The sequence below is a fragment of the Talpa europaea genome (assembly GCF_964194135.1).
Source record: "Talpa europaea genome assembly, chromosome: 10".
NCBI lineage: Eukaryota > Metazoa > Chordata > Mammalia > Eulipotyphla > Talpidae > Talpa > Talpa europaea.
The window spans coordinates 94,789,291-94,809,285 of record NC_140077.1 but is presented as its reverse complement, the minus strand read 5'-3'; the positions used below and the strand labels follow the sequence as shown (position 1 = coordinate 94,809,285).

The following is a 19,995-nucleotide window of genomic DNA, read 5'->3' as shown; positions in this document are numbered from 1 at the left end:
CTTTGGCTGAAGGGCCAGGTGGGAGAAGATGAGGTTGGAGTCTAGAAGGTGAAGAACTTTCCATATTAAACAAAGGGTTGTGGGACCACAGGAGGCTTTGTGGACTCTCTAACCTGCCTCTCTCCTCTCTTCCAGGAACCCCTGCCAGTCCCACCTAGCTGCCCAGCGCCCGCCCCTCGGTCAGAGCCTCCAGCAGAGGGCAGGGATGGAAAGGCGTGGGGGCTTCCGCCTTTGCAGTTGCTTAGCTGTGCTCTCCCTCCTCCCCTGCCTGAGCCTGGCACAGTACGAGATCTGGCCCCACTACCCTGAGTACTTCCAGCAGCCCGTGCCCGAGTACCAGCGGCCCCAGGTGCCCTCAGACATCGTCAAGATTCAGGTGCGCCTGGCGGGGCAGAAGAGGAAGCACAGCGAGGGGCGGGTGGAGGTGTACTACAACGGGCAGTGGGGCACCGTGTGTGACGACGACTTCACCATCCACGCCGCCCACGTCGTCTGCCGTGAGCTGGGCTACGTGGAGGCCAAGTCCTGGACCGCCAGCTCCTCCTATGGCAAGGGGGAAGGTAAAACCCTGTGCTTGGACTGCGTGCTGATGGCCCTCAGGGCGCCCGGGAACAGTCTTACCTGATGGCGACCTGGTGAAGCAAGCTATGGTTACTGTCAAGAGTGAATTTTGATAATACGCCCTCTGCGAAACCTCCTGTGTCTGTGCAGGGAGCTGGAGCAGAGGGGTGCTAGGGAGGAGCACAGTGCCCAGCCCTCCTGTGTGGCCCTGGACTTCCCAGCCCCCGTTGGTGGTCCCTGGTGGGGGCTGCAGGCAATCTGTGCTCAGCTCTGCTTCCCCGAGTCACTCCCGGCAAGGTGTACCTTTTGCTCTATGTCACCAAGGCTGCCTGTAGGCAAGCTCTCCCGCCCTTCTGCCTGTGCGGAGTTCATACAACGCTGACTTGCTGTTTCCACCTTGGCTATGCAGAGTTGCTTTGAGGTTTTCACCTTTGGCCTAGTCTTTCCTCTCTTGTCAAGTTCCAATTTTTTTTAAAAAAATAATTTTATTAAGTGCTTTGATGGAGGGTGGGTGTTGGAGCCCAGAACCTTGATTTCAGGCCTGGTGCTGACCTAACTGTTGCTTTAGAGGAAGACCCTTATCCTCTTCAGCCTCAGTTTTCCTGCATGGAAGTTGAAGTCTCTAAGAACTACTGAAACTCTCAGAGCTATGGCCCTAAGTGTGAGGGGAAATATTTAAAAACAGATCCAGGAGCTAAGAGTCCCCCCAACTCCAAGTTAGTAAAGCAAGTATCTCTTGCACCTGGCAGGGCTGCTGCTTAGCCTGAGTCTGGCTGCAGAGGTGACCAAACCCATCCTGGGCTAACAGAGTCATGCCCCGCCAAGTATATAACCATCTCTTGAGAATACTAACCCCCACTGGTCCAGCTGGAAAGGTCTGGACTGGAGTCTGAGACTCTAAAACTTTGGAATCTTCCCAAGTGATTACAAATGTAGCCAAGTTTGGGAGTCATTGGAAGAGATCATTGTTACAGTTCCTCCAACCCTTGCTTTCTGTTATTCTAGAAAATTATAGTAGAAAGGAAATGACATTGTACACGTCTCACTTCTGTGCAACTGAATATTTCCTGTTTGAGTAATGGAATTAAGAGACCACGCTTCGAGTAGAATGTTCTCTGTCTGAAACTGGCTCTGGGTCCCTTAGCAGTGACAAGAGCAAAAACAGCAAAGATGAGTTAACATGTGGGGCCTTTAAAACCATTTCCTGTCTTCTTCACAAAAATTCCAGACTCTTCTCCATACTTCCACATCTCTGTTTATTCTGCTACTGGAACTATCCAGGGATAACGTCAGATAGATATTTTCTATTCCAGGTTCTCTAAACCTAATTATATTTAGTGCTTTCCAATGTGTATGAGGTTTTTTTTTTTTTTTCAGTGACAACTTTATTTCTTCCCAAACTTAAAATTTACCTGTCATGACACAGGTAGGTATGTTTTTCCCCATCCCATATTCATCTGCCCAGAAGCAGGCATGAGGCAGCTGGAGAGGTGGGTTCACCTGGTGCAGACTGCCATGGTGCAGACTGCCATCCGGGTTGATAAAGCGAGAAAGTTCAAGGGAGAAGAGGGAATGTGAAAAGGATAAATTAGAAATATAGTCCACAGGGTCCAAACTGGGTAGGGAGATGGTGACGGGCTGTGGAAGCTGCTAGAATGGATTAATTATGGGTCCCTGTTGAGATTGCAATACGAAGAATATGCTGGTGGGGGCGGGGAGGTGGATGAAGGGTAGAGGGCTGGCATGGAGATTGGAGAGGTGTTGCAATTATTGGTGATGACAAGATCTAAGCCCTGACCTTGGGAGATGACTGAAGGTAGGTAGCGGAAATTCATCAGAGAGGAGACATACAGTGAGTAAAGGCTAAGGTATGCGTGGCTCTTGAAACCATCAAGACCTGGCAAAGGAATACCAAAGAGAGGAAGGGAGACACAGATGCTAAAAATCACTAAAGTCCTGTCTCCAGAGCTTGAATGATTATGCTGTCCATATAAAGTGGTTTACATCACTTTTAAATATAAGTGAATTTTTATTTCATCAGCGTCAATTTAGAATTTTTAGCACTGGGTACATGGTACATGGTGGGCACTGAGTTATTCATTTTGATGTGGGAGGTTATTAAAAATAGGTGGATAGTGACCAGGGAATATGCCCTGGGTCTGCTCCCATGGGGTTGAACCAGCAAGTCTTGCCGAAGGGGGATGGTGGCTGCTGAGCTGGGAGGAGGCCCTCCTCACTGTCATCTGCTCCTCTCAAGTTCAGACTGTAATGAAGCCTGGGTGGGCACCCTCAGTCCTTCTGGGTTTTCCAGCCTCGCCTGTCAGCAGGTCCCTTTCCTGAAACATCTCTGAGCTCAGGGAAGTCATGGACCCTATTAGAGGGCTCTAAAGGGACAGCCACCCTATTTCTACCCTCTAGGTGGGCCTCAGAAGGTGGTCTCCTTTACCTCTCTTCAGGATCTGAGATCAGTTCTGACTCCACTACTGATCACCCTTATGTCTTCAGGTTTGAGGAACAAAGCCAGTGGGCCCTGAGGATTCTCACTTGAACACTTTTCATTGCCACCACAGCCCAGGGGAACACTTTGGCATTCAAATGGAATTTCAGCTGTGATCTTTATCTTCTAAAGGCCCTGATATGCCTTCTTTCCCTTTCATCAGGAGAGACATTTCTTGGAGTAAATGAGTGACAGAGTAAAGTGGAGTTTGATAATTTCTGATTGGGTGGCTCTTTGTGCCCTGGGTTTGAGCCCAGCTGTGCCAGTGCCACTCTCCTAGCAGCCCCGAGCCCAGAACCAGCTTGCATCCCGGCAGGCAGACCCCCAAAGCCGGGCCTTGCAACCAGGACCATAGTTGATAGGCATCGTGCAGCCAAAAAAATTGCCTTGAAATCAGGCCGAATAAGTATACCATACACAGTGGTTCTAGCCTGGGCCAAGTGGAAATTTGCATTTCGGTCTCCTAAGAAAAAGTAACTGTCAGAAATACAGAAAAGATTATTGATGCCACACAGGGGAGAGCCCTTGGGGTGGCTTAGGGCCATTGGCACTGCAAGGTGCTGGTTTCAAGTGTTCCTTTATCAAAAAGTAGAGCAGGCCTGCAGGATCTGCCCTTCAGCAGCCTTGATGCACTGTGTTTCCAGGAAGAGGCCCGCTTCAAATGTGGAGGGTCTTTTCCGTTGCTAGTACTTAACAAGACAAACATCGGTTTGTTGTTGAAACGGCAAGCGATTAGGGAGCATATGTTTCAGCCGAGCTTGACGACTTGGAAACTAGGCCAAATTGAGAAACCAGTTGGAAAACCTCAGCCCAGATGTTTTCTGTAAGCTCTTTGTTCCCCATAGTCTTTCTGAGGCCCCTCATCTGAGACCGGACCAGCTATTCCTCAAGTAGACATGTTTCAGGGGTACCTCATAGGCAGGAGGCTGACCCCCGCATCCTCCCTGACCTCAAGGGGCCCCAGTGCTCCCTAGTTTTCTCTTCTCTACAATGGGAGTGTCTTTATCTGCTTTCTCCTGCAGCATTTCTGGAAGCAGTGGAATTCAATGTTTTTCTGACTTACTGGAAAAAAGCAGAGGGAAGGAAGGTTGAACATTCATTATTCACTGACTCTCTTTGGTGACCTGTGTGGGGTATCATTGTTTTCACCTCAGAAATGGGAAATAGGTCTTGTAAGCAGTTGACCAGTCCCAAGAAGGAAGCAGTGGGAATTTGACTCCAGGTCATCTGACTCTCCTGTGCTACAGAGACCCAAAGGGAGCCAGGAGAAAAATGAAACACTTGATTTTTTTTTCCCCTTTCATTCTGTCACGGCACTTATAAAAACCATTATTCAAGAACCCTCTAACACCTTACAAAATTCTAAATTGTAAAAGACATATAGCAAATTGCACAGTTCAGCAATTCTGTTCATGTTGTCGTGCAACCCATCTGTAGGCTTTTCTCTTTTTGCAAAACTGAGACTACACCCATTCAACTACGACTCCCCACTTCCCCTTCCATCCAGCCCGGCTGCCACCATCTGCCTTCTGTGTCCATGAAGTCGACTTCTCGGGATATCTCATATAATGCATCAAATAGTATCTATCTTTTTCTTGCTGGCTTATTGCACTTAGCACAATGTATTGAAGAATGTGTCTGAAGTTCCTTTTTAAGACTGAATAATATTCCAGTGTGGTGTGTACCCGTGTGTGTGTGTATATTTATATATTTATCATAATTTATTGATTATGTTTCTACCTTTTGGCTATAGTGAATAATCCTGTAATGCAAATATCTCTTGGAGACCTTGCTTTTGATTCTTTGGGGCATATACCCAGAAGTGGAATTTTTGGATGATATGGTAATTCTATTTTGAATTTCTTGAGGAATGGTCAAATTGCTTTCCATAGAGGCTGCACCATTTATATTCCCACCAATAGTGCACAAAGTTGCACTTTTTCCACAGCTTTCCAATACTTGTTATTTTCTGTCTTTGGGTAGTACCTATTCCAGTAGGCAGGAGTGACACCCTAGTATGGTTAACCCTCTGGCACTTGCTTGCTGAATTGGGTCCTTTGTGCCAATCAGGTTAAGGCATAAGAAGTGAATGCTGTTCCTTGGGGGCATTAAAATCATCATCATCACCATTGTTGAATACCTCTGGATCCTGTATCACTGAAATTCAGGTCCTACAGTTAAGTGGCTGGACCAGCATTCAAACCCTGCTAAGTGTTGAAAGTCCTTTTTCTTCTCCCTAACTCATGTGACTTCCAGGCTTAAACCTGATTTCTATCCTAATCACGTTCCATCCACCACATCCCCAAGGGGAATCCAGAAGGCCTAGAGCTAGATGCACTATCTCCATGTGTGAAAGACTCCACCAATCGCCATATCCCACTGCCCACATTAGAGGAAAATTCTCTTCCCATGTAAGACATTGATGCCCCTAAAGACTCACATTTACCTTAACATGGTGCTTGATTGCTCTTTTCTCTGCTCCCTGCAGGACCCATCTGGCTGGACAATGTCCACTGCACTGGCAAAGAGGCCACCCTCGCAGCCTGCTCCTCCAATGGCTGGGGTGTCACCGACTGCAAGCACACAGAAGATGTGGGTGTGGTGTGCAGCGACAAAAGGATTCCTGGGTTCAAATTTGACAATTCACTGATCAACCACATAGAGGCAAGCATGTGCCCTTGATAACTCCTTCATGTGACTATTTTCCTTCACCCCCTAACTTCTTTGCACCCACTCATACCAAGAAGTGCGTATGATTACTCAGGAGGGGGACCTTGATTTGGAGCAGGAGCTGCTGAGGGGAGGAGTGGGCACCATCCATGGGGGAAGGACATGGCAGACACAGAGAACAGCTTGGGTAAAGGCACAGAGGTGAATGGGATGAGCAGGCAGGTACTGCTCAGCAGGACAGTGTGAATCTGGAAGTGTGGAATGAAGCAGGAAAGGTGGCACGAAAGGCTTTCTGCACGCTGGGCAGGAGTTTGTTTTCTGGGCTTGGAAAATGTATTACTCATCAGTTGCTGTGTAACAGATTACACCCAGATTTTGCGGCTTCAGAGAACAAACAGTTGTTATCTGACACAGTTTCTGAACAGCTTAGCCAGCTGACTCTGTTGGGTCTCACGCCATCACTGATGTCAGCTGGGCTGGGGAACCCGCTACTGCGTTGAGTCGTGGCTGTTGGCAGAATTTAGTTTCTTTCTGGGTATCTGCTATATCTATATCTTTTTTTTTTCTTTTTCTTTTTTTAACTGAAGTAAGTTTGGTTTACAGCGCTACATGATTCAGAGGTACAGGTTTGCACCTCTTCAGACGTAAGTTATCACCCCACACCCACCACCAAAGCACTCATAGTCCTCCACCCTAGTCCTTGGCCTCCTACCCCACTCCCTCTGATGGCCTCAGTTTTATAGTCAGAGTCCTAGTTCCGTTTTGGTTTGGTTTTATCTGACCCTTTGTTTTGTTTCTCTATATTCCACATGTGAGTGACATCATCTGTATTGTCTTTGTCCTCCTGACTTACCTCACTTAGCTTAATGCCATCCAGTTCCATCCACGTTGTCGCAAATGGCAAGAGTTTATCTTTTTTTTATAGCTGAGTGGAATTCCGTTGTGTATATACACCACATCTTCTTAATCCACCAATCCAACCAACAACATTTAAGTTGTTTCCATAACCTGGCTATTGTAAATAGGGCTGCAGTGAACACAGGAATGCAGGTATCCTTTTGAAATAGTGTTCTTGCATTCTGGAACTGCTGGATCAGATGGTAGACCTACTTTTAATATTTTTTTAAAGATTTATTTATTTATGCATACGAGAGCTGGGATATAGGCCAGAGATGTGGGGGGTGAGAGGATTCACCAGAGACAGAGTGGGGAACAATACAGGCAGATCGACTGGAGTACACTGCTGAGGGGAGCAGCGGGTGAGTCAGGAGTCAGCCATGTGGGTCAGCTCCCTGGCCGGCGGGGGATCGAACTCATGCTGCAGTGACTGCGGATAGCTTCATAGTGCTGCATTCCCCTGCTCCACCAGGGAGGCCCTACTTTTAATATTTTGAGAAATCTCCAAACGGTTTTCCATAGGATCTGGACCAGTCTACATTCCCATCAACAGTATACCAGGGCTGCTTTTAAATCACACCCTCACCAATGTTTGTTGTTTCTGGTCTTTTTGATGTGGTCCATTCGCTTGATATGGTCTCAAGTGTGAGATGGTCTCTCAGTCTGGCTTTGATTTGCATTTTCTGGTGATAAAAGATGATGAACATTTTTTCACGTGCCTGTAGATCATCTGTATGTCTTTTTTGGAGAAGTGTCTGTTTAGCTCTCATGACTATTTTTTTTTATAAATTATTTTATAAAATTCTTACGTCATTTTTCATTTTTGCACAATGTATGCATTTTCATTTCGGTTATATTCCCCATACAATTCCCACCCCCTTTTTCTGACCCTAATCCCTCTTCTCCTCCCCCCGCCCCCCACTGTAATATGTCTCTGGTCTATAGTTGCTTGTTGATTTTGATTTTTACTTTATTGCAATTAGTATTTTTCCTGGTCCCTTATTTAGGTTTTCTAAATTCCTGCTATGAGTGAGACCATCCAGTATTTTTCTTTTTCTTTCTGGCTTATTTCGCTGAGCATGATCCCTTCCAGCTCCATCCATGTTGCTGCAAATTGCATGAGTTTATCTTTTTTGATTGCCGAGTAATATTCCATGGTATATTTGTACCACATCTTCTTGATCCAGTCATCTATTTTTTGGGCATCTGGGTTGTTTCCATAGCTTAGCTGTTATAAATAGTGCTGCTATAAACATAGGGGTGCAGGTGCCCTTTTGAATTAATGTTTCTGTGTCCTTTGGGTAAATACCTAGGAGTGGAATTGCTGTATCATATGGAAGCTCCATCTTTAGTAGGTTAAGAAATCTCCACACAGCTTTCTATAGTGATTGGACCATTTTGCACTCCCACCAGCAGAGCAGGAGAGTTCCTTTTTCTCCACATCCTCGCCAACATTTTCATGACTGTTTTTTAATTGGACTGCTTGTTTTCTTGTTGAGTTGTTTAAGTTCTTTGTAGATCTTGGACATTAGCCCCTTGTAAGATGTATGATGTGCAAATATTTTCTCCTCCTCAGTAGGGCATCTTTTCATTTTAATGATAGTTTCTTTCATTGTGCAAAACCTTTTTAGGTTGATACAGTCCTATTCTTGCTTGGTTTTCCTTGCTGTGGAGTCGAGTCCCCAAAGACACCATTGAAGCCAACGTTGTAGATTGGTTTACTGTTTTCTTCTATGTGTTTTTTTGCTTTCATGTCCTACTTCTAAGTCTTCATCCATTTTGAGTTAAATTTTGTATCTTTTGTGAGCTAGTGGTCCAGTTTTCCCAGCACCATTTGTTGAAGAGACTTTCCTTTCTCCATTGCTTGTTCATGGTTCTTTTTTATAGATTCACTGTCCACATAAGTGTGGGTTTATTTCTGGGTGGAACCCTCTGTTTCCATCTACATGATCTCTCCATATGCTGCCCAAAAATCCTCAAGACCTAGTAGTTGTTTTCCCCGAGAGTCAGTGATTCAAAAGGGAATGAGAGAGTATGAGCACAAAAGAAAACCACAGTCTTTCATGAGCTAATCTCGGAAGTGATTTTCCATCATTTCCACTGAATTCAGTTCACCACAAAGACCAACCCTGTACAGTATAGGAGGGGATTATACAGAAGATCCTATCAGACCATTGGGACCTTCTCAGAAGCTGTCTATAGCATGACAGTTGTTTCTAAATCTAGCAGGGGATCAGAATAACTGTAAAAATGCAGATTCTAGAGTCTTGCCCCAGACCTACCAAATCACAGTCTCCCACTGTGGGACCGGCTACATATTAATACTCTCTCAGGTGATTCTGATGTTGCAAAGTTGGCCCAAGTCAGCATTTGGAAATGGATAAGGGATGTGACTCTTCTGGATAGTTAAATTTCAAATTTACCTTTTCAACAAATTCTCCACCCAAACAGAAATTAATAAAAATTTATTCCACTACTCTTTTGTGCAAGGTTTATGGAACGTAAGACAGGAGGAGGAGGTAGCCATGGCTCCTTCCTCAAAAAAACCACATTGATGTCATGGTTTTTGAAGCTGTGGGACCTGCCCTGCACCTAGGCCAATGAGCCTTCCTTGTGACTTAGCCTCCAGCTAACCCCAGGACTAATGCTGAAGAAAGGGGATGCTTGAAATTGCCATATTTGGGTCCCAGAGGAAGTTCTGCCCAGATTGTGGTCTTTACATTTCCCCCTTATGACTCACACTGTCCTGCTTTCTTCTCATATGTTCCTAGAGTACGCTGAGTGCCCTGGGAACGCGTCCAAACCTGCATTAGAGCATGGAAAGGGATTTCCAGCTGGCAGGATGAGACCCCTTCTAGTTGACCCTCTTGAACGGCTGCTATTTTACTTAGGATACCTGGAGGAGGTTATTGCAGAGTTAATTGCTTTATTTAGTGTCTAGTTACAGATAGCAACTTTACTTTGCCATGAAGTTTATGAAGCTTATGATTTGGAGAGTGGATTGGTCCAACCCATTTTCCTATTTTCCATCTCTACTTGTATGACCTTATATGGAATAATTAACATGCATTTTTATATATAAATCTTTCCAGTGAGATTGGATGCTCCTAGAGTATAAGACCCCTTATTCATCATTGTATTCAATAGAAATAATTCTAGGTAACTAATGGGAACTATATATCCAACTCCAAATTCTTCCCAGGAATGCAGATTATTAGACCCATAGGTGAAGAATTTTCCAGGATAAAATATCAAACTAAACAGCACTGAGAAGCACATAGAAGCAAATCATTCCTTCATACCATTGCCTTGGCCCATTGGACAATGAGCTTATTTGTAGCATCTTTAAGGGACCTCTGTTCACCAGAGAGCCTCAGGATAATGCACTTGGATTGTCAAACAACAATCAGGGCTTCTTGGCAATAGAAAGTCATGGATGCCTTGAATTAAAGAAAGTGGGCCAAATATCAGTGGCTTTGGGGTTAGAAAAATAAGAGGACTCATCTCTCACTAGGGGAAAAAAAATGGAAAAAGGATTCTATGAGTGGCAATTCTAAGTCCTTCTAAGGGCCAATTCTAATGCTTAGCTTCAGAAAGGGAAATGAGGTGGATTATATCAAAGCAAAAACTTAATTGGATGAATGAGGCAGAAAAATGACAAAAGTATATATGTTTGAGAGTTACTGCTTATTCTGAAAGGGCTAAGATTCCATCATAAGAAAGCTTATCATCTGTCTTGATAATGGACATTTTTTGGGTGCCTGCTGTGAACACGTCATGGTTTGGGACCCTCTGGGACCCCATTAGGGAAAGAGAATGTGACTCTTGTCCTCTAACCCATAGAACTGGAGAAGACAAGATGTATGCGATGGGCAAAGCTACAAGGTCACTCCAAGGTTAGGAGCTCAGACCTGAAATGAATCTACGCTAACCCAGGGGATCATCTGGTTTGGAGGGTGGGATGCTTTCTATACCCTTCCATGCGTGGCATTTTCCTAGAAGGCTTCTGTCTTACTGTCATACAAATCAGACTGGTTACTGAAACCCAGACTGGGTGTTTTCTTGTTCAGCCACAGATACCATGAAACTGTCATTTGATGAGCGGATCCCTGTAATCTCTTTCCTTTCGTATCCTCTGAAAGAAGGTCATGAATGGGCCCTGATCCTAGGATGCCTAAAGAGAACTTTTGTGAGTTGCCGGGGATTCTTCCATTTCAGGACTTCATGGTTAAAGTGCCAAGTTACTGGCAGAGTGGGTAGGGAGCCACCCAGACCACCTACTGGGGATATTTGTGGGATGCTGAGAAGTTTTTCCAAAATACCTCATGTCAGTAGTCTGAAGTCATGGAATAATTCCTCTTGGCTTAAGAAATGTCCCCTATTAAATATTTGTGGACACAAGGCAGAGATGTAGGCTTGGTGGCTATGCAGTGAGAGGAGTCACAGGGCACTGACTAATGATACCCACAGGGCTGCTGATGAGTACTGTGAACACAGAGGTGGTTTCAACTCATGTATCCCAGAGTTTTGCTCCCACCTTGCCATCATGTATCAGAAATTTTCATGGAGGGCCTCCCCTGGTGGCGCAGCGGTCAAGCGCTGGGTTGCGAGGCTGTCCGCAGCCTCTACAACGCCAGTTCGATCCCCGGCCACCGGTGAGGGTCCCACAAAAAAATAAAATAAAATAAAAAAGAAATTTACATGAAGATTAAAATCTTTACTGATAACATTTATAGGAGACAAAAGAAGAAAGGATATTTAGTTATAACTTTATGGAATGAAGATTCAGAAAGACCTCAGATAAGAATAATAGGTTAGACAATAACATGTTGGGGATGAATATAAGATCTAGCAGGATGGAGACAGGTCTGGGAACCATATTATTTGAGGGAGTGAATGTATTGTTTGAGAAATATGAGACAAGCCATGTTGGTTCTCTGCAAATATTTGAAGCATTGCCATGGAACAGAAGGCTTATGATTAAGTCTGACCCTCAGAGCTGAGGTGGATGAGAAGGCAATGGGCTACCGATTCCAGTTCAGTGTAAACTCTGCCCACTGAGGGCTGTCCCGAGGTGGAGGGGTTACCCTCCTTGTCACTGAAGTGATTCAAGCAGGAGTTGGATGTCTTTGGACCAGGGATATTGCAGCCAGATCCTTGTACAGGGAAAGAGTAGGACGAGCTGCTTGGCATGTTTTAAGTTTCCTTGTTATCTATTGATACATTCATGGAAATGTGCCCAGCCCATGAAGGGGGTACCCACTATGGGATTATAGGTAGCATCCACCATTGCATGAATTGGCAGCACGCACGTGTGTGTGTGTGTGTGTCTCACACACACGCACATGCACACGCACACACACATACACACACACAGGAGGCTGGCTAGTGTGTGTGCCACCAGATAGCCAGTGTGGGTGCTGGCTCTCTGTCTGCCTTCCTTGACTCCCCCACTTTGGGGTAGTACGTAAATTCAAAAGTGGTCATGAGTGAAGTGTGGTCAAAGTAAAGCATCAGCTAATGCTTTCTCCATGTCTTGTGACCCCCGGTATAAATGACTGGACTAAGGAATGTGATGAGGGCAGCTTCCTTATCTCTTCCCACCCTTACTCTGCAGCTCCGTAACATTCATTTTTGTTGACTCTTGGGGATTGGGACAGATCACAAACCAATAGAGATGACCCTCACAGGCGTATGTCTTCTCTGGAACACACTGGAATTCCCTAGGCAGAGAGTGGAAGAAACTCTGCCTCAGTCTAGACCAAGTTCATCCCACTCTGGGATGCCAGAGGCATGAGTCATTGAGCCCTGGGGGCTGGCTGATGGAATTTCACTTGATGAGCTAACTGTTTCTGTGGGCTCCTCCATCTGCTTGGGACATCCTTGGGGGATCCTTGACACTTCATAAAAAGGAAAAAGTGCATCTTCTTCATATGAATGACCCCACCAAGGGAGAGTTCACAGTCCGGATCCTGAGCTACCTGTTGGCCAGCAGCCAGAGCACTGGGCAAGTCCACTGTCTTCATTATGGTGAGAGAATCCAGCCCCTTCCAGCCACAACAGTATGTAATCCAAAGTGGCAGTGGTTTTGCCATCAGGATGACACGGCACACACTCATCATTTACAAGGTAGTTTTAAATATTCTGGAGGGAAAAAGATCAGATGATTTCTGTAAAAGTGCTTTTCAGACTATAATGTGTGTTACTAAATAGGTTAGCCTTGCTGCAGATTCACCAGCCTTGGCTCAGCTCATCCAGAAAACTCACCAAGCAAAGTCTCAGCTCCCCCTTTTCTGAGAGGCTGCAGTGTCACATCGTGCTGTGTAGTGTTTCAGACTCCCGCGTTGAAGGCATGACCCGCGTGACTGTCCCAGCGGAGTCTGGGACTTGAGCTGTGTTAGAGTGACCGGCCCTTCCTGGGTCTCTGGACACCCCACTATGAAGCAGCAGTTTGGTTGGATATGAAGGACATGAGTCTTAGTCCTCAAAAGTTTCTTAAAGAGAGGTCAGCAGGTATAAATAATATAATGTGAAATACTGTTGGGTCTAAATGAGCTGGTCTTTTTTAGCCCTCAGAAGCAGCCCCAAACAAACCTCCCAGGATTTAGAGGCCTTAAATCCAGAGGCTGTGTTTCCTGTCTGTGGCAGTGGATGCACTGGAAAAAGCATTAGATAAGGGGAGATTACAAAACCAGATGCCCCTCTGAGCAAGCCTCTCTAAGCTGGCAGCTGGGTGCATTGCTAAGTCATGTGCTCATGGACAGGCTGGGCTGGGGCCTTGTGTTGTTAGATCAGGGACACAGAGGGCTTTCCCTTTTCTTCACCTCTCCACCGCCTTCTTTACCCATTTTTTAAAGGGTCTTTTGCAAGGACCTTTAGGCTACCAGAAACAAATGGAAATCTCCAGACTCTGAGATTTAGGTGTCGCCTATCCCTCAAGGGGCCCGAGTCTCAGTTTCCCCTTTGTGACAACAGGCAGCCCAGTAGGTCTGCCAGACAGACCGAAACAGAGACAAACCGGGAGACTATGGTAGCCTGCCTCTCTGTGCTCTCACACCTTCTGCATGAGTGACGAGACCTGAAAAAGCCCTTTCTTCTCAGCCACAGAGACTGGGTTGTTGTGAATTTTCTAAATTCCAGGAGTCCAGGTTTTTATTAGTCACAGTCAGCTGCCAAAAGCTCCCAGGTTTTCCTTTCAGCAGCAGCTTTATCTCACCAGCATTTGGGGGCTATGGGGAGGGAGGCCTGGAACCCAAAAGAGAGAGATTAACTCTAAAAACGTTTGGGTACTTCCGGACCAAGCGTTCAGACCATCCCTCGGTTAGATGCCCCGGATTCCACTGGGTGGCTTAGGAAGAAAAGGGTGTGCTTTCATTTCTGTGCAATGTAGAAGGCAGTGGTCCTCCAAGTCTAAGTGTAGACCCACTTCCCAGATGGTCACAGGATGCTGGAGGGACCCCTGTATGGTTAAGAAAAGAGATAGGTAGCAAGTGGGCAGCTTGGCCCCACTCTTTGGAGTGAAGCATGGGGGTTAGCCCCCACTGCTTCTGACCCCGTCTCGCTGAGCTGTTAAGCTGGGCCAGAAAATGTAGCTTTCCTGGTTTGTCTCTCCCAGCTCACAAGGAGCTTAGGGACCAGGATGGGTAAGATCCCACCAGTGCTAACATTCCATGATTCCATGAAAACTCCTGATTCTCCTTATTGAGAATTTCCATGAGGGCATCCTCCATGTGGGGTGCAAGAGAAGTCCTGTTAAGGTTCACTTTTCTTTTCCCAGCAAAAATTAGGTCACAGCATCTGAAAAGCAAAAGGGTATTTGTGCGGCAAACAGAACAAAATATTTGAAATTGGGCAGATCTGGCAAACCTGGGAGTCTGAGTGTTGGCCAGCAAGTTCAGGTAATCCTTTAAAAAGTAAAAATACCATCATAATTGTTTGTGAGATGAGATAAACAAGGAAGTCACATACTTGCTAGATGAAAGAAATGAATCAGTAGTGCTCTAACTTGTTTTAGATGGAGTGAGTGAGTGGACAGAGTGTACTCAGATTTTGAGCAGTGTGGTTTGGATGGTAACTTGTGTGGCCTTTTGGAAAGGGAGAGATTAATGGGGCGAGATAGGGGTGGGGACTACATGGAAGAAGTGGGGCTTTGAGCTGAGCCTTAGAAATCTTCTCTGCCATGATTGGGGGGATTCTTCCTATAGAGTCATCTGCTGATGTAACTAGAGCAGGGCAGGTGGCGTCCAGTCCAGCCCTGCAGTGGGGCCAGGTGATTCATTTACATCACCTCAGCCCAACCGGACAGGCCAATGCCTAGAATCCCTCACCTCTTTGGTGGTTTTTTTCCCCTTTGTTGGCTTCAGCATGATCCCATCCCTGGGAGGCTGTTGGTAAGGCAACTGGATGCTGTATTGTTCATCCATTTGATACATTTTCATTGAGCACAGTCTCTGCTAGGCACTGGCAGGGATGGGAGGATGGATTGATGAATGGATGGGCAGTCCTGCCCTCCTGGAGCTTACCGTCTAGTAGTGGGGAAAGACGGTTTCACAGACTCTGTTACCATGGGGATGAGTGCTATGAGGAATAGTGGGTGCCCCTTCTGGGGTGTGGTGGATGGTCTGGTCCAGGACTTGCATGCTCTGTGATCTCAGCACCCCTGCTGGGTCAGAGGGACTGGCTGCTGCAGCAGGTGTCCTGCCAGCTTCCTGTGGACAGCAGGGCCTGCCTGTTCTCAAAGAAACAGCCTCTGTTTCCTACCCCAGCACTTTCCAATTGGAAAATGAAACACAGAGCATTCGGTTTTCTAGCAGCAGTGCAGAGCTCTTGACTTATAGGAAGAGGGACCAGACAGACTACTGGCTTTTTCCTTTGGTGCTTTCAGCATGACCTCAGGCCTCCATTGCGCCCCCACCTCCACCCCAGCCAGTCTTTGTCACACAGTCCTCCGCTCTTTCATCTGGCTAGAGTGGCTGGAGAATGTTAGTGGCAATGAATTCCTTATTTGATCATCAGAGGAGACCATTACATGTGCAGCCAGACCTTTGTATGTATGGCAACATGCCCCGTGCTGTTCACAGATAATACCCACTCAGTTAAACCATCTAACTGTGTGGCGGGGGTCAGATCAGCTTTTAATCCAGTTCAACAACTATTTATTAGCATCAGATTTCAAGGGGGAAAGGGAGAGTGCTGAATAGCTCAAGTGACAAGAGAACACGTGGATAAAACGCAGACGCTCTCCTTGTCTGTCCATAAGTCACACAAGCCACGCTTATGCTGGGAAATGAGGCAGACGCTGCATAGCTGTTTACTTTGCGTTAAACAAAGAATAAAGGGAGGCTTTATTAAATTTTTGGCTTAGGAGCCCAGTGTTTCTAGCTAAGCCCAATTCCTGTTATTGGATTTTTTAAAAGTATTATTGGTTTATTCTAAAAATCTTTGAGGACCCACTATGTGTCTGGCACTAGGAGCCATGGGTAATACAAAAGTAAGATACAGTTTTGCCCTTTAGGAACTCCTTGTCCAATGAGGCAGCAAAAGCCCGTGGAAAGGTAAATCGTAGTGCAAGATAGTCAGTAGAAACCAAGGACTAAATGAGTGGTGCAAAAAGCAAATTATCCTATCCTGTGATAATTGGGGAGGGGGCTGTGGAGGAGAGGGGGCTGCCTCTTCCTTCTCTGTCTTGAGTGACTAAGGGACTAGCCTGTCTGCTTGACCTGTGTGTCAAGGGCCTGGCATGGTGCCGAGGGCACAGTCACACTCTATGAATACTTTTTGGTTGTTTTTTTTTTTTAAGATTTACTTATTTATGCATACAAGAACTGGGGTGTAAGCCAGAGATGCAGGGGGGGAGAGGATTCACCAGAGAGAGTGGGGAGCAGAACAGGCAGATCTAATGAAATACACTGCTGAGCCGAGCAGCAGGCGAGGCAGGAGAGGTCTGCTGCGCCATGTGGGTAGCTCCCTGGCAGGCCGGAGGTCGAACTTGTGCTGCAGTGGCTGGCAATGGCTTGATAGCGCTGTCTTTAACCCCTGCATCACCAGGGAGGCCCTATCATTACTTTTTGAATGAATGAATGAAATTGCCCCTGAAGGTCAATGAGATTCTGATCCCTAGAGAGAAGGACAGAGAACTGCAGGGAGCTGCCCCACGTGGGTGCTGGCATTAAATGTGGTGAGAGAAGCTCACTGACTGGGAGAAGGGAAAGGAAGAAATGAAATAGCTGGTCAGATTACAAAGGTTCTTCACTGAGAGCCTGGACTTTGGGGACCTTGAGATCCCGGAATACACGTGATCAGGGTGGATGAGTGTGCCGTGGGGCATGAGATGCTCTGCATTAGGGGCTCATCCGGACCTAGGACACACTCAGGGGCTCCAGGAGACGAAGGTCCTAATGGCTTCTTTTACTTTCACGACTATCTTGCACCCAACTAGAAAACAGAAGTGGGAATGTGATGGGGACAAAGGTGTCCCCGTGCAGCACGGGCTCCGAGAGTGAGGAGCAGAGAGGAAAGATGGCCCTTGAGGCTTGAGGTCTGTAACTTGGGAGAGGGGAGCCTCACACAGTGAAACGAAGAAGGATTGGGGGCATCACGAATGTGTTTGGTTCGAGGAGCTGAGGAAGGTGCCAAGCTGGCAGAAGGGAAAGTGGATCTCCTTATGGATGGACTTTTTTTTAAATAGCCAAATAAAGCAAGCTGGGGGTTTTGAGAACAGGATGCAGGAAGCTGTTAGTAGCAGCAGGAAGGGGCTCACGGGGTGGGCGAGGCTGTGGAAGTAACCAGTGTACATTCTGGTTGGGATGCTGGCATGCTGGCTTTATTTCCCCATCGTGGCCCCCCACCAGACAGAGTTGACTTCTCAGATGGGAATCCCAGCACTGATAGGAAGTGACTGCTTCTAGCATGGAGGGGAGTGTAACTGGGTTAAGGTCTGGCCCTTGCAGATGTGCCTTGAGGAAGGGGGGGGTCTCCTGGTGCTGCACACCCCACAAATTGTGACGTGCTTTCTTGTCACCTTGCTTGCTTGCTGCCCCCGTATTGTTCCCTGATGCAATCTCCTCTTAGACTTTCAAATTGGTCATTTTTCCTCATTGGCCACAGCCCCAGACTATGGAATTTGCAAGTCATTCACAGATGCTGCAAATGTGAAATGTCGTTTAGGTACAAGCTCACAGTCCCTGTCTGGTGCTCCCTCTCTAGCTTCCTCTCACCTACCTACCCCCTCGCTGAAGCAGGGCAGGTCGTGGCCTCAATGAACCTTGATTTTCCCTTTGGAAAGGGAGCAATAACCACTCCCAGAGACCCAGGCCCCCAGGGATATGGGATGAGTCCTGAGTAGGACAAGTCCAGAAGGTTCTGTGGATTCCTTGGGAAGCAGCTATGGATATTTGGGTGAACTATTGTCTCTGGCAAGAGGGTCAGCATTCAGACTTTGATTTGAGTTTAAAACATGCCATGTGCATTACCAGCTTGTGGGCTCTCGACTTAATGTAAAACAAGCCAGTCTAGAGAGCTCCTTGTTAAAAAAGAAAAATGTGTGTGTGCTTTAGTGTTTCAAATCTTCTCTTTTGGGTTGAACTTCTGGGGAAAAAAAAAAAAAATCCTAGCACTTGTGGTTATGGAAGGGATTCCAGAGCAGTGAAGTAAGGAGGCAGTTATGTGGTATGCATGTGTTTTCCTACAAAGATGTCTCTGAGCAGCCACAAGCTCAGCAGTGAGCAGCGAGTGCTGAATGGGCACCACGAGGGCTTCCCTGCAGGCCTGGCCCAAGTACAGGAGCTGAGGTGGTGAGGGCATCTCTCCCCTCACGTACGCGCTGGTCTGACTCACAGCTTCTGGGGTGGCCAACGTGGACTTCAAGTGTGAGCAGACTGGGCAGGCCCTGGAGGGACCACCCAGAAGCTGCCCATGTGGGTCAACCCCATACATATGGGGTGTGGCGTGGGTGGGAGAATGAGGACCACTCAGAGTCTGGAGCACAAGCCTGGAGTCCGAACTTGTTTACATACTACTGGCTCTGTGAACTTGGGAAGTCGCAAAACCTCACCAAGTCTTCTCATCTCTCACCTGAAACTTGGGGATACCACTAGCTGTCTCCGGTAGTCACGAGGATGGAGGGAGGGAAAGGAAGTAAAGTTCTGTGGACAGTCTGACATTTAATGAATTGGTATTTGATAACGAGGGCCCTTGAACTTATAAATCAATCAGAGAAGACCTCATGATAAGGCCTTAGGGAGTGAGCATGTCAGGATCCATGAAGCAGGGGGAGGCCAAGCTTTGTTGAATGGATGAATGAATCAGTGAATGAGTAAAGTGAATTTGAGCATACAGAATGGGAAGGAGTTGCTTCTGTGGAGGGAGAACAGAAGATAATCCATTTTGAAGGAACAACTAATGTTAAAGCCTGCCCTGACCGCTTCCCAAGGCCTGTGGAGGGAATCAGACCCCCTGGACCTCTCCTCCTCCACACAGATGCACAGAGAGACACATACCCCACATATAGAGAGAGCCCCATGATGCCAGACACACAGCCCTGACATACACACCTCACCACATAGACACACAAACAGGCATACTGACATCCCCACAGAGTCACATATACTGATACAGGGACACAGTCAGAGACCACGGGATACACTCACCACACTCAGACACACACACAGTCATATAGACACGCACCCCTGGCACCCATTGTCGAAGAGACGAACAAGGACAATGACACCTAGTCCTAATGCTTTCTCTTCTCTAAGCCCCTTTTTCCAAGTCCAGGGGCCCAGCTGGCTTTCCCCTGCCGTCACACTTCTGCAGGGGAAATACCTGCTGCATTAAGACTGTGTCCTGTGGAACCCCCTCACCTGCCAGCTTCCTCCTGTCAGCCCTGGTGGGGGGTATGAGGTTCACATCTCCCTCAGGGAGGTGGCATGGCAGCGCCTACCTGCCCTGTGAAGCCACAGGGCTCACACCACAGGGGTAACTTTCTCTCTGGGCATTACACACCACACCCTGGAATGCCTGCTGCCTCCCAAGGTGGGAAGAGGAAGGCAGCACTGGCCCACAGGCCCTTTCTGGGCTCGCCCCTGTCCACGCGTCTTGGTGGCACAAGGCCTGTGGCCTGAATGGAGGCTGTAAGGGATCCAGGAGCCAAGCTGGCAAACAGAATCCTGCCACTGTCGGCTTTCCTTCCGTTCGGCGTGGAAAGGCACCAGGGCCAAATATTCCTGGCCCACACATTTTCCACCACCTCACAGGGCCAGCAAAGCAGGACCTGGCTTTCTACCCGGAAGCCAGTGGTGGTGAGACACAACGCCCTAGGCACCTGAATAATGGTCCCGTTCTGCCTGCTGGCTCATTTGCATCCTGACTGG

The 19,995-nt window shown here is 47.1% G+C and overlaps 1 protein-coding gene across 1 annotated transcript in view; it reads left to right on the top strand.

The window, feature by feature from the left end:
• Nucleotides 1-205: 205 nt before the first annotated feature.
• Nucleotides 206-19,995, top strand: part of LOXL2 (lysyl oxidase like 2) — a gene marked incomplete at both ends in the record, with an annotated part of 57,303 nt that continues 37,513 nt past the window's right edge. The window contains 2 exons of the mRNA XM_084245056.1: nucleotides 206-560; nucleotides 5,547-5,722. Of these exons, the coding sequence (XP_084101182.1) occupies nucleotides 206-560; nucleotides 5,547-5,722 (531 nt within the window). The remainder of the gene's footprint in view (nucleotides 561-5,546; nucleotides 5,723-19,995) is intronic.